The 16,676-nt window shown below is 36.8% G+C and overlaps 1 protein-coding gene across 3 annotated transcripts in view; it reads left to right on the top strand.

Annotated features, from left to right (window-relative positions):
• STRN3 (striatin 3) overlaps positions 1-8,516 on the top strand; it is a 44,461-nt gene extending 35,945 nt beyond the window's left edge. For 2 of the 3 annotated variants that reach the window (XM_018082589.1, XM_008925002.2), the window contains exons 14-17: positions 590-730; positions 2,658-2,765; positions 5,027-5,113; positions 5,230-8,137. In XM_018082589.1, the coding sequence (XP_017938078.1) occupies positions 590-730; positions 2,658-2,765; positions 5,027-5,113; positions 5,230-5,399 (506 nt within the window). In that variant the 3' untranslated portion in view covers positions 5,400-8,137. Of the gene's footprint in view, positions 1-589; positions 731-2,657; positions 2,766-5,026; positions 5,114-5,229 lie in introns of all 3 variants that reach the window. The other variant, XM_018082588.1, reaches the window with a different exon arrangement.
• Positions 8,517-16,676: the final 8,160 nt, after the last annotated feature.

Genomic DNA, 16,676 nt, shown 5'->3' with positions numbered 1-16,676 from the left:
CATTAAATAGTCGTGGTGCTGTAGCATTACTTTAAAAGAGCAAATTTCTTCTTTAAAGTATGAATGTAAAAAAACCTAAATGTTTAAACTGTCAGAAATTTTAAAAGTGTTTCAGAAATTTTAAAAGTGTTTCAGAAATTTTAAAAGTGTTTCAGAAATTTTAAAAGTGTTTCAGAAATTTTAAAAGTGTGTGTTTCAGAAATTTTAAAAGTGTGTGTTTCAGAAATTTTAAAAGTGTGTGTTTCAGAAATTTTAAAAGTGTGTGTTTCAGAAATTTTAAAAGTGTGTGTTTCAGAAATTTTAAAAGTGTGTGTTTCAGAAATTTTAAAAGTGTGTGTTTCAGAAATTTTAAAAGTGTGTGTTTCAGAAATTTTAAAAGTGTGTGTTTCAGAAATTTTAAAAGTGTGTGTTTCAGAAATTTTAAAAGTGAGTGTTTCAGAAATTTTAAAAGTGTGTGTTTCAGAAATTTTAAAAGTGAGTGTTTCAGAAATTTTAAAAGTGAGTGTTTCAGAAATTTTAAAAGTGAGTGTTTCAGAAATTTTAAAAGTGTGTGTTTCAGAAATTTTAAAGATTTTTTCTCTCTTTCCAGAGCATGGAATACCTACATCAGTTGACTTTATAGGTTGTGACCCTGCTCATATGGTGGCATCTTTTAACACTGGCAGCACAGTCATCTATGATTTAGAAACATCCCAGTCAGTGGTAATGTTTTCATCACAAATAGAATCTGGTAAGTAAATCTCTTCTGTAATAAATATCGATCTTGGTTGAGGTGCCTATGGTATTATATGGTACCTATTATATGATGTAGTAAATGAAAAAATTTTGCTTCTCTTCTACATTATTCAGTTTGAAAGATGGTTAGATACTTAAAGATGCTTGGGACAAACATGATGGAAAGGTGATTCAGCTCCTCTGTTCCTCTCTTGTGAGACCCTGCCTGGAGTGCTGTGTCTATCTTTGGGGCCCCAAGCATAAGAAAAATGTGGACCTGTTGTAGTGAGTCCAGAGCAGGGCCATCAAGATCCCAGGGCTGGAGCACCTCTCCTGTGAAGACAGGCTGAGAGGGTTGGGGTTGTTCAGTCTGGAGAAGAAAAGGTTCTTGGGAGACCTTATTGTGACCTTTTAGTACCTAAAGGGACCCACAGGAAGGATGGAGAGGAACTTATTAAAAGGGCATGTGGTGACAGCACAGTGGGGAATGGCTTCAAACTGAGAGTAGGTTTAGATTAGATATTCGGAAGAAATTCTTTACTGCACAGGTGATGAGGCACTGGAGCAGGTTGTCCAGAGAAGTTGTGAATGCCCCATCCCTGGGCATGTTCAAGGTCCGGTTGGATGGGGCTCTGAGCAACCTGATTTAGAGAAAGGTGCTTCTGCCTGTGTGAGGTGGAGTGGGAACTAGATGATATTTAATGTCCCTTCAACCCAAGTCATTTTATGGCTGTGGATTAGCTGGATTTGAAAGTAGTTAGAGATAGTGAAAGCAACAGTTATTGTTCTCTAAGCTAAGATTTCTTAAGATTCAGTTGTCTGATTTATATATCAAACCACATTTTCGATTACGTGGTCTTGACATGGAGGATATTAAGATAAGTAAATAGATTAATTAAATACAATATTAATTCAGTGTAGAATTCTGTACAACTTGGAATTAAACAAGCTTTCCTATGAAACTTTATAGAAATCCTGTTGCTGCAAGTAAGGTGCTAGAAAGATGTAGCTCTTCAAGAGTTAATTGTATGTATCTGATGAAACTCTAGATAGAGGTGACTTCGTTTTGTGAACTTCTGAAAGTGTTTCATAAGGAAAATCTCCAGTTTCTGGTCACTCCTTTCTATGAAACGTGATCTAAAAGAATAATGCAAGGGGAAAATTTGCTTCTCCCCTCCAAGTAGTCTAGTTATATATATTATATATATACAGATATCTTGTGCAAAGCCTGACATTGAAGTGAGAAGGAACATTACAATTTGGAGCAATACCTTTCCTAGTTTGAAAACTCCTAAATGGAATCAGAAAAAATTAAGCAGAGAAGTTAAAGGAACAAGCCTTAAAACACTCTGATATCAAGATAAGAAAGTGTTTTCTAAAAAGTATTCTAAAGACTTCTGAAGAGATTTTAAACTGTTCATTGTTTCTTTAGGTTGAAATTAAAGACATAAATATATCTGACAGAATCTAATAGGTTAGATTGACTTCAGTTATTTGGGTTCTCTGCTCTAGTGGAAGGCATCCCATCCAACCTGAACCATTCTATGATTCTGTCTTCCCCCCTACCCCCTCTGCTGCCCCAGCTAAATAGTTTTTGGTGTGACATGTGCTAAATATATATTACAGATGCTACAGTTTGTTTCTACTTGACTAGTGCTGCCTTGCAGTACTTGCTTGGTTTCCTATCTCTCTCAAGAATCTTTCATGTGTGTAAACCACTTGTACAGCTTTAACCTTTCAGTACGTTGCCTAGGGTCTACCTCCCTTAGTCCCATCCTCTAAAGCAAGAAGCTGTTACATATTTCTTAGGGGATCCATTGATCTTAAAATATTATTTACGTGATATTAATTACAATGTAATCTAAAGTGTAATGCTGAAATACTGTCATTTTAACTTTAACACTTTCTTTAAGACAGGTGAATATTTTTTCTTTTATTTTCAGGTGTACAATCAAATAATCATATTAACAAGGTAGTAAGTCATCCCACACTTCCTGTAACTATTACAGCACATGAAGATAGACACATCAAATTTTTTGACAACAAAACGGGTAAGGATAAAGAGAACCTAATTTGTATGAATATTTTTAAAGACAGCTGGATGGACAAAGGGAGAATCCATGTGTAAGAAACTTACTAGTGATGTAGTCTTACACAAAACAGAACTTTTGGTATTTCTAAGAATAAACCTCTTCAGCACCTTTTCTATGAAACAGGGGTATCAGTTGCAATTGTGACTTCAGCAGTCAGAAAACACTCTCAAAACAGGCAGAGATAGTTGTGAGGAACAAGAAAGCTGTTTTTAATTTAGAGCTTTCCTAATTTATAGAGTATGTCTGCTGTTTTATTACTCATGATTTTAACTCTAAGCATGTATCAGTTATATTTTTCAACTTTCAAGTAAAGAACATTGCTCTAGTACCTGTTAGGGCAAGAAATAACACTGAATTCATTGTAGTAATGGAATCATATGTTCTACTTAAGTTGTTGATTAAATTTATTAAACAGAAAAGAATCTGGAGGAAAGAGAGGGAATGAGGCTATAGGGGAAAATTGCACTGTGTATCATGACAAAAACATTGTGATAATTGTAAGAACAAACCTAAACTTCCCATTTGTGAAATTGTCCGTCACTTCCTGCATGTTATCAAAGTTGGAAGAAAAAAAAATCAAGATAAGCTCACTTTAAGTAAGCACATGTGCAAAACCCCTGTTTGAAGTTTGGTTTGGGCAGAGTGGGGGATGGTGTTCCTGGGGTTTTTGTTTTCCAGAAACAAAAACATTTTTTGTTTTGGACATTTTTTTCCCCTTTACACCTGCCATGAATGTATGTATTTGAGTTGTGATAGTTAAATGTGTTGTAATGATTGTGCTGAAATTAAGACTTGTTACTTTAAAGAACAAAGATGTAGAATAAGGAGAAAAATTTTGCATGTACAAATAATTGGGTTAAAGACAGGAAACAGAATGTAGAAGTAAATGGTCATTATATTAGAAGCAGTAACTCAACATAATGAGTCATCTGGACAGGGGACAATATATTGGTAGTTAACTGACATTCATTAATCCAGGTTATTAAACATTAAGTCTGACAATGAAGAACTGAGGATCTTAATACACTTAATAGCAGGAAAATTAAATTCCGTGTGGATAAATGGGAAATGATACATATAAGGAAAAATAAACGTAATATAAAATAGTAATCACTGGGGTGACTGTTCTTGCTCAAAGTAAAACCTTGGAGTGGAATAAGAGATTGAATGAAAATACCAGTTTGTTGCTTAGCAGTCAGGACAGCAAAATGAATGTTAGGAGGAAGGAAAGGAATAAACAGCAAAAAGGAACATTTTTAGTACCTTTGTATGAATACTTTGAATGAAGTCTCCCTTATCTCAGAAGGGATATAGCCAAATTAAATTGTTTCAGACAATGTTTAAAAAGATCTTCAGTAGCTTTTAACTTCTTCACAAAGAGTCTTAGGAACTAAATAGACTGAGATTCTGAAGAAAGACAGACAACTGGAAAAAGATGATATAGTTTCTTCATGTTGGTTATGGTCTTACAGGGATTTATGTGCTCTCTTTTTCAATACACGGACTGAAGTTCAGTTGCTAACCCCCAGCAGGTGATAGATTCCAAACAGAAAGAGGTGATGGTTCTTCTGTGCAGTTAAACATTTCAGAACTCCTTCCAAAAAGTATCATGAGATGCTAAAAGATGTTATTAAGAATCCAGGAATGGAGGTCACTGAAAAGAAATGTGTTAAGAGTAGTTGAATGCAGAGGTAACACTTTGGTTTGTGACATAGCTAAACAGTTAATTACTAGGAGCTGGGGAGTATTTTGGGCAAGTATCACTTACAGGTTCCTTGTTTTTATTTTCCTCCTGGTTTATCACCAGTGGCATCTCCTAGCAATGACAGAGATAGATGGACCTTTGGTAAGGCTCAGTAAGTCTCGTTTTGCAAAGTGTCATCAACGCTCTGACCTACTGGGGCAGTTATTTAGAACATTTAACAGACTAAAAATTGAGGTTCTCACCCTCATTTTAGTCTTGGTCTTCACTGTCATTGCTACCAGTAAAGATGCCAGATGGATTGCTTACAATGGAAATGCCTTTTTGAGAGTTGTGTGTCATTTACTCTTATGGTCATACAAGAGTCTGCAGTTGAAACTTCTTAATTTCTAATGGAATAGGATCATTCAGGTATTACTGGAATACAAATAAGCATGTTGTCCTGTATTGCATTTAATGTTTGGTTTTTTTAATAAACAATACTTCACAGGAAATTCACTGTTCGTTTTGCTTTTAGGTAAAATGATCCATTCTATGGTTGCTCACTTGGATGCTGTCACAAGTCTAGCTGTAGATCCTAATGGAATCTATTTAATGTCTGGAAGTAAGGGTTGTTTTTTTTTCATATTCTATATACTCTGTAAATTTTGCATTTATGATGCACTGAAGTGTCTGACAAATATAACTTTGTCTTTTGTCTTTTCTTTTTTTCTTAAACAGGCCATGATTGTTCCATTAGGTTATGGAATTTGGACAGCAAGACATGTGTGCAAGAAATAACAGCTCATAGGAAAAAGCTGGATGAATCAATTTATGATGTAGCATTTCATCCGTCAAAAGCATATATTGCCAGTGCAGGAGCTGATGCCCTTGCCAAAGTATTCGTGTGACATAGCAGAACAAACCTGCATCATAACAGCAGGTCTGTTTGGACAAAAAAGAGGGAATGCGTCACTGCCATCAATTATAAGGTTACCAATAAGACACTACATCTGATCTGCCTGGGTGAAGGCTCTTAAGTGGGGCAGGTATAAGTTGGTGAAAAGTCACCACATCTTGAACAATGTCAGGCTCATTCATTTAACTGTAATTACTGTATTTGGGGGGGTGGGGACAAATACAAAAAAAAACAAACAGTATTTGTAACCTTGACTGGATATGAACTGAGCGTATGTCTGTTCTTTAGGTGTCTTTAAGCAAACGTGGAGTCTGATCTTACAAAAGATTTTTATTTTGGACTCTGTGTGCTGCCTTAGGGTTAGGAATGTGGTGCTCTTGTGGGGGGAAGTGAGCTCCAAGAGTAGCTTTCTTTTCATCTCTTAGTAATCTTCTGTTTATCAGTTGAATGCCACAGATTCCCCTTTTAAACTTTTATTTTGCTTTAAAGAAAAGGAAATTTAACTTAAAATATTTTAGCATTAGTTGCACAAAATGTTTGGATAAAATTCTAGTTTTTATAAGTCTTTTTATATATTTAGCCTGTCACAACAGTGCTCAAGATTGTATTGATAATGTTTTTCTGCATTATAGAACCCTAAAACACAGAGATCTCACTGACCCGCTGCTGTGTAACCACACTCTTCCCTTCTTTTGCCTAATACAGCTCAGCTAAGTCCTTGCTTAAGGATGCTAATTCATCATCATCGCATAACTGTCTTCATAAATAAAGGACTGTAAAATGTGTTCAAATGAAACACAGAGGGGTTAACACCCCCAAATGAACTCTTTAAAAAAAAAATTAATCTTGGCATCCTATCACTATGTGATATTTTGTACATCTTACTGTATTTACGAGTTTATTTATCAAGGATTACCCATCTTGCTAATGGCCTATTGTTATTTATTTCACTTTTTGTTGGTCTTTATATCCTTTTATGTAGTGTGTTAAAGGGCCCTGTATATCTGTTATGGCACTCTTTGAACGGTCTAAAATAGATGAGAAAACGGGACATTTGATAATCCTAAAGTTGCGAATCAAGAAATTCTTTTTCATCTGGTTAAGTACCTGGAGTGGAGTTGACTCCGAAAAACTAATCTTGTTTCAGAACCTTTGGAGTGAAAATTATTTTTATTTACATTTCAAATAGAATACAAAAGTAGTTGATTAAAGATTCATAAATCTGCTGTGTTTTGACTAGTTATTCCCTGCTTTTATTTTATTTTCCAGATGTGCTTCAGTTTATGGTGTAACTAAAAATTTTGTTTGTGTAATGCATGATTAATACAAAAAAGTATTTTTTCTAGTCTTCCACAAAACTTTTCTGATCAGTTTGCGAGTTTTGATGAGTTTTGTAAGGTTTCTGTTTTACAAACTATGAATCAGCAAATTTTTAAGATTGTACCACATAGCAAAATACAGCTGTTGAAAAATAATGTATATAAAATGCATATAATAAATATTAAATGGTGTACCTGTATGTTACTGTTGGCTACATTATTTTGTGTTGCACAGTTTGAAAGTGTCATTCTACAAATTACTAAATTAGGTCTCAATTTTAGCAAAATGACGATTTGTTTATTATGCTTATAAGCTGCTTTGCTTTTGCAAAATTGTAATAGTTGTCTGGATGTCAACCAACTGTTCAGTTTCAAGCAGCAGTACCCACATATAAGAACATGTTTCCACAATGTTTTAAAAGATTTTTACAAGACCAAATTGAAAATTGCTAGTGTGTTCCTACAGCCTTTATAAGATGATAATCACAGTGTTTTTCAGTATCTCTATATATGAAATCATTCTGAAGTGATTTAGGAGCCAGAAAGGTATACTCTCTTTTTATTTCAAACTGCCACTGAATCATTGTGTTGGATTTAAAAAAAAAAAAATTGATTTCTAAATGCTTACAATTTGCCCATATATCAAATGTTATCTATTTACCTTTGTCCATTTCTTTATAAGTTCTCCCAATAAAGATGATGCACAAAAGGCTCAACTGCAGGTCAGCATTTACCTACTCTGTGATGAGTCACTTTGCTCAAAGTGTATCAGCAGATGCAGAATACCAGAATGTGAATATTAGATTTTCATGTAAAGCAGTATATTTGGGTATAAGTTACCTAAAGTTAGAACATGTTCCTATAAGTGGTTTAACTGCATTGTTCCATGTAAGTTTCCAGTTTTGCAGTAAGAATGTATTTCATGCCATCTCATGTCAAGCAAATTAGAATTTAAAAAAAAAAAAGGAAAAAGAGGTGCTTGTGGTAGGCAGAATATTGCAGTCATATTTTAAGATTAATTTTGTTTTAGTAATAATGTTGCATTGCTTGAAATGTTGCAGTAAATTACATATGAATTGGAGAATTTTGTCCTTTATCATGAAGATTGAGGTGAGGCCTTTTAGTAACTGCTTGTAGGACACTAAGACTTTACTTTTGAAAGTAACATTCAGCTGATTTGCACTTTTTGTTCCTTCCAGTCTAAAGCATTCAACTAATCAACAGACAAGAGAGTATTTGAATTTTATTGGAAGTAATTTCATAATCGCCTTTTCTGAAGCCGAACATTGTTTCTGGCAGCTTTTCCAGACTGCTGCATTTTAATGCTTAAATGAAATGTGATTGTTTAATAAACATTACCATGCATAACATTTACTTTTTTTTTAATTGTATTAAAATCGAAATGATAAAACCAAAAATATTTGCTTATTTTCCTTAATTGATATCTTAACTCTCATCTTAGTGAACTAATGCATAGTGGATCAAATACTGTAGTGAGGCTTCACTTATTGAATATTAACAATAATCTCTAATACAGTCTTAGTTTATTTTTTGTGGGGTATTACATGCTCAAACCTTCATTTGTTGGTTTTGGGTTTTGTAGAACAGAAGAGCTCAAGTATTGGTGATGGGGAGAAAAAATGATAGTGCTGAAAGAAATGTTTTTTATTTAGCAAAAATGCTTCAAGTAATGAAAGGACTTCTCTTTTGTAAGTAAGACCCAAAGGATTTGTGTTTAGAACCTGAAAGATATCTAAATATGTTTAATAATAAATTTAGTATTTAGGGTATGATTGATGTTAACAGACTTACTCTCCATCTTACTTTTTTATTGTAGGAACTATTCTAAGCAGAGGAGTGGTGACTGTAGTCCAGCACCTTATTTACATAAATAGCAAATACGTACGAAAACGGGTGTAACAAGGCCTGGGCAAGAACCTTCCCTAATTTAGAAATACTAAGGAAGAATTTTGTTATGTGCTTTGATTTACTTTAAAACTGATAGCACTCTGCTCTAGCACTTCCCATCTCGAATCAATGGAAAGCCTCTTGGTCACAGTGCTGACTTCTGTTTCTTCTACCATATTACACTAAAAAGTTGTCTCAAACAAGCACAGTTGACCAACTGGTATTTTTGCAGGGACGCTTAACACACAGATAGGGTGGTCTACATAAATCCTTCTGGGAAGATGTGTATCTTTTTTTCTTCCCATATAGAGGAGGTACATGGTATGAAAATATGACTGGCTTCAAGTTTTACTTCGGTTTCATTTCATGGAAGCACATAAAGGCTTCCAAAGGAAGGGAACATTAAAGGGGACATTAAAGATCATCTATTTCTCACCTCACCCCTGCCACCATGGGCAGGGACACCTTCTACATGTTGTTAAAAGCCACATCCAGCCTGGCCTTGAGCATTTCCCCTTCTCCTGTCACTACATGCCCTTGTAAAAAGTCCCCCTCCATCTTTCTTGTAGGCTCCCTTCAGGTACTGGAAGGCCACAATCAGGTCACTCTGAAGCCTTCTCTTTTTTCAGGCTGAAAAACCCCAACCTTCTCAGGCTTTCCTCGTAGGAGAGGTGTTGCATTCCTCTGATCATCTTGTGGCCCTTGTCTGGGCTCGCTCTAGTATATCAGTGTCCTTCCTGTGCTGAGGACCTCAGGCCTGGATCAGTACTCAAGGTGGGATCTCAAGAGAGCAGAGTAGACGGGCAGAATCCCCTCCCTCACCCAGCTGGCCACACTGCTTTGGATGCAGCCCCGAAGATGTCCAGACTCATCCACCAATACCCCCAAGTCCTTCTCAACAGGGTGCTCTATCTCTTCATTCCCCAGCCTGTATTGATACTGGGGGTTGCCCCAACCCACGTGAAGCACCTTGTACTTGGTCTTATTAAATCTCATGTGATTCCCGTGTGCCCACTTCTCGAGCTTGTCCAGGTCCCTCTGGATGGCATCCCATCCTTCAGGTGTGTCAATGGCACTACTCAGCTTGGTTACCCAAGTGCATGTATGTAAATATATATATATATGTATTTTTATTCTGGTTTTAAGAAGTTTTTTAAAAGAATTAACAAAAGCAGAAGACTCCAGAATTGTTTAGAAATGCTGCTTCTGAGGTGAGCATATTTAATACTTGCTCTATTGATAGCTGGAGAATGCACACCCTGGAGTCCTAAGCAGATAAAATATACTAACAGATTTTAAAATAAGTAGTTCAAGCTACAAAAACTTTAAATGTCCTAAATATATATTGTTTTGTTTTCTAATTATAACATAGAATAAAACTTGAGTTGATAATGTAAAAGAACATACCTTCTTTTTAGTCCTCCTCCTTACCTTATGGTATCTTAATGGCACCCCACATAAAAAGTCACCTAGACTCTCTGAAGGTGCATGTATAGCAACAATTTACTTTTTTTAAAAAAAAATATTTACAGAGTTTAAAGAAATTAATTTAACTCTGGTGAAATCCATAGTCATGAAAAGAAGACAATGTGAGGTAACCTATATCATAAGGCTCTTGTTTTCAGGAGTCACTGAACCTCTGACTGCAGTGCTGTGAAAGTCTCCACTGAAAACAGTACACTGATATATGTTGATATGCACTTTTAACAGTAGCTATGCTTTAATGACTTTAGATGCATATAAAATGGAACAAATGTCAGTGAGGCCTGCTGGGGGTTTTTTTTGGTGATCTAAAACCTTATTAGGAGCATAGGTCTTGAACTTGGTATTGATATTTCCTCTGGGAAGGTTTCAGCTGATTTGGTCTAGTTTTCCTGGAGCAAAGTAATTGAGGAAGCTAGCCATTGGCCAACCCTCAGCCACCCTAGTGTATCAACAGTGTCTGGGAGCAGTGCTAGAGCATTTAATCTGGCAGTAGAAGAATTTTTGCTTTGACTGTATGTAGTGCTATGACATAGCGCTGAGAGTAATACCAAATCTCTAGTGTATTGTCTTAACTGAGGGAGAGAGAACTGATTCCCAGAAGCATATGCCTCCACTTTACATTCTTTTAGGAACATAAGCTGTTGCTGGTTGTTAGCTATTGACCACTAACAAATAGCAAGTAGCAGCTTGCCCATTTAGTATCTTCATCTGTGAACATCATACACAGTTGTCTTCAGTTACATGGAGTGTTCTGTTAAATCTTATCAGTGCTGTGAAACTTTTGATACTCTCATTTTGATACTCTCATTTTAAATTGATTCAAATTAATGGATTTATTACAAAATTAAAAACTTCCTAAACTAAAGGATCAGTGCTGTGAATTTATATATATATTTGGAAAACTAAGACTATAGGTAGGAATTTATAAGTGATCTTGTATTATCTGTGTGTGTAAAAGGCTGCCTCTTTTAAACTGATTATTACTGGGAGCTGTATTTGCTTTAGCAAAGTTCCAAAGTATTGATATTGACCTATTCTTTACAAATGGCATTAATTCTTTGAAAAGAGATGGTCTTTCAAATAAAAGATAATGCTAGCCTAATTGTTACATGGCTTGTAGAATCGTTTATTGCTATCACAAAATATACAGTGCGAGTTTATAACCTTTAGATGAAATGCTCCATTCTACTTTGGAGAATACTGGATACCTTAGAAAAAATATATCACTTGGTGATCAAGGACTATTTGCTTTTGGGATATCTTTGACTTGGATGTATTGGAGACCCTTTAACTTGAAGGGAGAACACTACCATAAGACAATCATTTGCAGCTCTATCATCAGGTTCCTCTCTGACAAAAATAAATGGGATAGGCTATGTGACCTTTTTTTTTAAAGCTATTTTCAATGTAACTTCAAGAGGAGCTTTTCGCAGTTGAAATAATATTTGTTATAATATTATAGATTCTTAACTGTATTCAGTCTTAAGCATTTATTAGTGCCAGCTGACCTGCTATGTCCTTCTCCCATCTGCTTTTGTCTTTCAGCTTTTAGCTTTTCTTGAAAGCTTCAGAGGCTCTGAGAGGAGGAAGGAGTAGCTTGTACAAATGTTAGGTTGTGAATCCGTGCATGATCTACAGAAATACATGACCATTTGAACTCGAGTTGAGAGGGTGACTTTATAAGCTCTGTGCACAAGGTCTTGTGGCCCAGCCACGGTGGGCAGAGGGAGCTGGTGGGGCTCACCAGGCAATGCCACCTGGAGAAGGTGACAATGGCCACTTCTGGCCTGAGGACAGAGCGGAGCTGCAGGGGTCCTGCAACAAGCTGTGATAAGGCAGGGCAGGAGAGGTTTTGCCCTCCCTGATGTTGGCAGAGGGCAAGAGCTGCTGATGTTCTCCACTGTTGATCACGTATCCCTGAGGTGTTTCATGAGACTTGGCCTCTACCTGCAGCTTGACTTGCCATATGGCTGTTGGAAAGCTGTCACTGCTCTTCTGATCCTGGTGGGCCTGGAGAGACCAGTTGCATCCAGGCACTTCTCAGATTGAGCCTGATAGCTTCTGGGTTTTTGCTCATGAACAGCAGCTGGCCAAGGGGACATGGTTTTCCCTTGTGAAAGGAGTGCTGGTCAAAATGGTTGTACTGTACTGGTGACTTCGTGGTGACTAGCCTGATTGGCTTTTTTAAGCAGGTTTTTCTCTATTGTTTCAGGTATCTTTCCAGTTGCTCTTTAGTACCTTGTAATGGGTGAGTTTCTTGTTTTCGAATTGTGTTTTAATTAATATGTGGGGATTGTTTTCTATCTAAGGAAAAGGCTTTTCTGAGAAAAAAGCTCATTTGATTAGGGGCATCTTGCATCTAAGGTCTTGTGAGACTATAATTCAGTGGGAATAAAGAGCTCCTGCTTCATGCAGAAGAAGTATCTTCTCTGAAATCTCGGCAGTGGCTGGGAGAAAAAAATTCAAACCCATTAGCTCTATTGGTAGAACATCCTGTGTGCAGACAGGGAGGCATGGATGAAGGTGCTTAGTGTGCTGCAGCTCAGCTGTTGGGAAGTATCAGGCCTCTGGGAGAAGAGCAGTGGGCAGCTGCGAATGTTGGTGGCAGGAGCTCGAAAGCAGAAGCTCTTGGAAGGGCCTCAGATGCTTTGCATGCAGTGGTGGTATGTTGAAGTCTGAATCATAGCTCTGTCTTACGTACCTGACACTTTTGGTGGACGGGTTGGTAGCCAGAGATTTTCCCTAGATTCCCTCTGCTGAAGTTTTTTGGTGTTACATAGAAATACTACTGCATCTTAATGACAGCAAGTCTTAAAATACTTGTAGAAACTCATTGCTAGTGTAGATGTTTGCAAAAACAGGAGCTGTATGTTAGTGTCCTGAATTTCTGCTTTGATTCTGTTGCCTTAGATAACCAAGGTGACTGACTCTGCTACTCTTAATAAGCATAGTTTCCTGTTAAGAGGAATTAGCTAACAGTTACCACACAGAATTTCTTAGAGGCTGGAAATATTTTCCCCAATTTGAGTGATCTAACACCTGACAGTTTCTGTGGTGCATATGCATTATATTCTTTTAGAAACCTTTTTTTGGCAGATATTTGGGCTTACAGAAGCAACTGATCATGATCAGTTCTTCTAATTGTTTGTTAGTCTAGTCTCTGTTTAGATTTGAGCGAATCTGACCATTGGGGAGTAAATTCCATGTTAATGTATTTTCTACCAGCATGCTGTGCCTGACAGTTCTGTTTTGTTTCTAAACTGGCTCCTAGTCCTCACCAGAATTAGTTCAAGACAAATTTGTGTACCTCACCTCATTTAGAATGTTTAGATGGGAGAGAGCTGTTTTTCCCCATCTTCCTTTTCTGAACAAGTAGTACGTTATTAAAATACCCAAGGGTAAGAGAGAATTTCATGTCAGAGAATTTCAGAAACTACATCCTTGTGAATTTTTTTATTTAAAAAAATATTATTTTAATTATATAGTTTGTTTGATTTAGAATTTACCAAAAATTCAAAAGTAGTGCTAAGATAGTAAGTAATTTTTGTGATTTTTCCCATCTAATTTAGATTATTTTCCTAAGTCTTGCCAGTCTTTTTCTCAGTCTTTTGACTTGTTGTTGTCTCTAACTTGTATTCTTTGGCAGATAATTGTTTATCATATTTGTAATCTGATCACATCCACCAGGGCAGAAAAATAGTTCTTATCCCTTTGCTTGCATTCTGCCATACTCCGATTCCTGTTAAGTAGTAAAGGCAGTATCTGACCTCAGCAAAGGTTGGACAAGTTTAGTTAGCATTTGCTAGCAAAAACAGCAATGGAGGATTCACATGCTGGTGTCTGAGGAACTGGTCCAGTATGAATTTCAGCTGCAGATTCAGTTATACTCTAAGGCTGAGGGTATATTCAAACTGACAGCACCTGGCTCCCAGGAGAGTGCCCTCAGTGTGAGGTTTGGCTTCCTGGCAGCTGGGAAGCAAATGCTACCTGCTCCTTTTGGCTGTAGTAAACAAACTGGCCAAAGCAGTGCTTTTTCCCTTTATTATCCTAGGATAGCTGAAGTTCAGCTGCCCCTGCTAGTGTTTACAGGCGACTGCTCTGGTTGTGAAATGTAGAGAAAAATAGTAAGGACACAGTAATGGTTTGTATGTAGATGCAGATGAATGTAAACAAATTTTTGAGTAATAAAACAATAAATACCCTTCAGTTAATGAAAGCAGCTTATAATCAAGGACACTTCACTAACCAGACTTGATTGTTTGAAAGGAAAGAAAATTTTGATCCTAATGGGATTAAATTTAAAAGTGGGCATTTGCTTCAAAGCAGAGATTAAGACCTTGGGTTTAGTCATAGACAGCAAATTTTCAGGACCTATTCTTCCTTCAGCTGAAGCTAGAGGCAAAATTCTTGTTGAAGCCAATAAGGGCAAAAGAGTGTGTGCTCCAGTTGATAGACATATATAACTGGAAAGTTGCTCATATTTTAATTATAAACTGTTCACTGGAAGTTTCCATGTATTTGGTGTCTATATTTGAATGACAGTTGATCACAAACTATTCAGCCACATTCAGCTTTCACTTCTCAAGGACACCATTTAGGGTTACTATCTCAGGACCAAACCAAAGCTAGTCAGTTAAGATTTTTCTTCATTTATTTAATTAGGCTAGGGATCTAAGCCCCCAGTTTCCACGTGGTTTGTTTAAAATAAAAGTGCATCATCTTTGACAGTGTGCTTAGGCCTTCTGTGGCACTTGCCTACAACAGTGAACTTTTCTGTGATTTTTTGACTTTGATGCTTTCTGGAGCTGACTTACCCTTTGGCCTAATAAAAGGAAGGAAAGTGCTGACAAAATTGTTGAAGCTAGGTAGTGATATTGAGAGCTACCCCATTAGAAACACCTTCTTATGTCTTGCTTTTAAGCCTTGTCCCCCTTTTTTCTTCTTCAGAACAGGGAAGGTGAAAATATAATATCTGTATTGTATGGGGCCATACCTCATAGCTTATGTGACAACACTAATATGAAATGGAAATAATTAAAAACATTTATGGGAGAATCTACTGTTCTGATGAAACTATACTACTTAGTGCCAAAAACAACACCCCTGTTCTTTCTTCTGTCTTCCCACTTCAAAATTGCTTTGTAAGTTGTAGAGAATTATAGTTGTTGGCTTTTGATGCAAATGTTTTTTTGGCTCATTTCTGCATAGCTCTTTATTGGCATTTATTTTAAAAGGCAAAGTAAACACTTTTAAAGTGACTATTTTCTCTTAAGAATGTTAGGATGGTCTTTCTTGTGGATCTTTTTTGTTCCTTGCTGGTTCAATATTAAGTTTCACAGATGGTAATAAAAGTCAGTAAATTTCTGAGACCTGTTCTTGCACTCTGCTTGAGGATGTCATATAAAAGACTTTTGCTGCCGGGTTGCAGGGTGTATGTATACCTGGCCGTATGAAGACTTCTCTGCAGTTTACTGATCTCTGGACCTAGACTATATACCTGCTTTTCTTATATACTGCACTTGTCAGACAAGTCTATGGCTAGAATGAGTCATGCTATCAAGAGATGTAGATACAAGGTGAGTCATGATAAAGAGATGACCTAAACGCCTAAGATTTGTGCAAGGTGCAAAATTTGAGGTGCTGAAAATTTTCAAGCAGAATCAGAGACACTGGCCTGAGTTTCCTTCCAGGACTAAGAAAGACATACTGCCAATGACAAAGGAGTTGTGTGCTCCATTCAGTTATAAAATAGCCTGTGAGTGAACAATTTACACAGGAAATGTAAGAAACAGATTTGGTGTCTTCCTTGGTCTTCTGGCAGTCAACACTTCCAGTGCTCAGGTGTTATGTCCTAACCAACAGCTGTGGGTTGTAGCCCTTCTTGGAAGTTACTACAGTACAAAAATAATTTCAATTTATTTAGGATAGAAAATTAATAGAACTTTGTAAATTTAGGTTGCTTTGGGAGCTCCACTGGTGTCGGATGAAGGATGAGTTTTGAACTGTGTTAACTATTTAATGTAAAATTCAAAACAGCTCAATGGGAGTTCCAGTAAATACCTAAACCTCTAAGCTCAGAATTTTCTACTCAAGTGAAGGAATCTTATTTTTTTTTTATGTGCAGCGGTATGTCATCAGCAGTGGGGTTGCAAATCTGAGGCCCCCTGAGCAGCCTTGTGAGTACTGCTCAGGGAAATAGGGCATAGAGAATCACTGAATGGTTTGGGTTGGAAAAGACCTTTTAAAGATCATGTAATCCAGCTCCTTTACAATGGTTTTCATCGGTTGCACTAAAGAACAGAACTGACCGCCTGCAGACTATATCTCCTGACAGCCCCAACTCTGCTACAGTTTTCCCAAATTGAGTTTGCATGACTGAGGGTAGCTGCAGCTCTGTTCACATTCTCTGTACTGCTTGGTCCAGCAGCATAAAACTGAATGTTTGTCTGAATCCTTTACTTACCTTCTTACTCAAGCCAGAGTTTCAAATTACGTCTGCTACCCTCTACCTTGCTATTCTTCCTCCAAATTTACCTTCCACTTATAGCACAGTCCAC

This window comes from Manacus vitellinus, unplaced genomic scaffold (genome assembly GCF_001715985.3).
Source record: "Manacus vitellinus isolate BGI_N305 unplaced genomic scaffold, ASM171598v3 scaffold_6_pilon, whole genome shotgun sequence".
Classification (NCBI taxonomy): domain Eukaryota; kingdom Metazoa; phylum Chordata; class Aves; order Passeriformes; family Pipridae; genus Manacus; species Manacus vitellinus.
The sequence above is the reverse complement of the archived record's forward strand: the minus strand, read 5'-3'. Positions and strand labels throughout refer to the sequence as shown.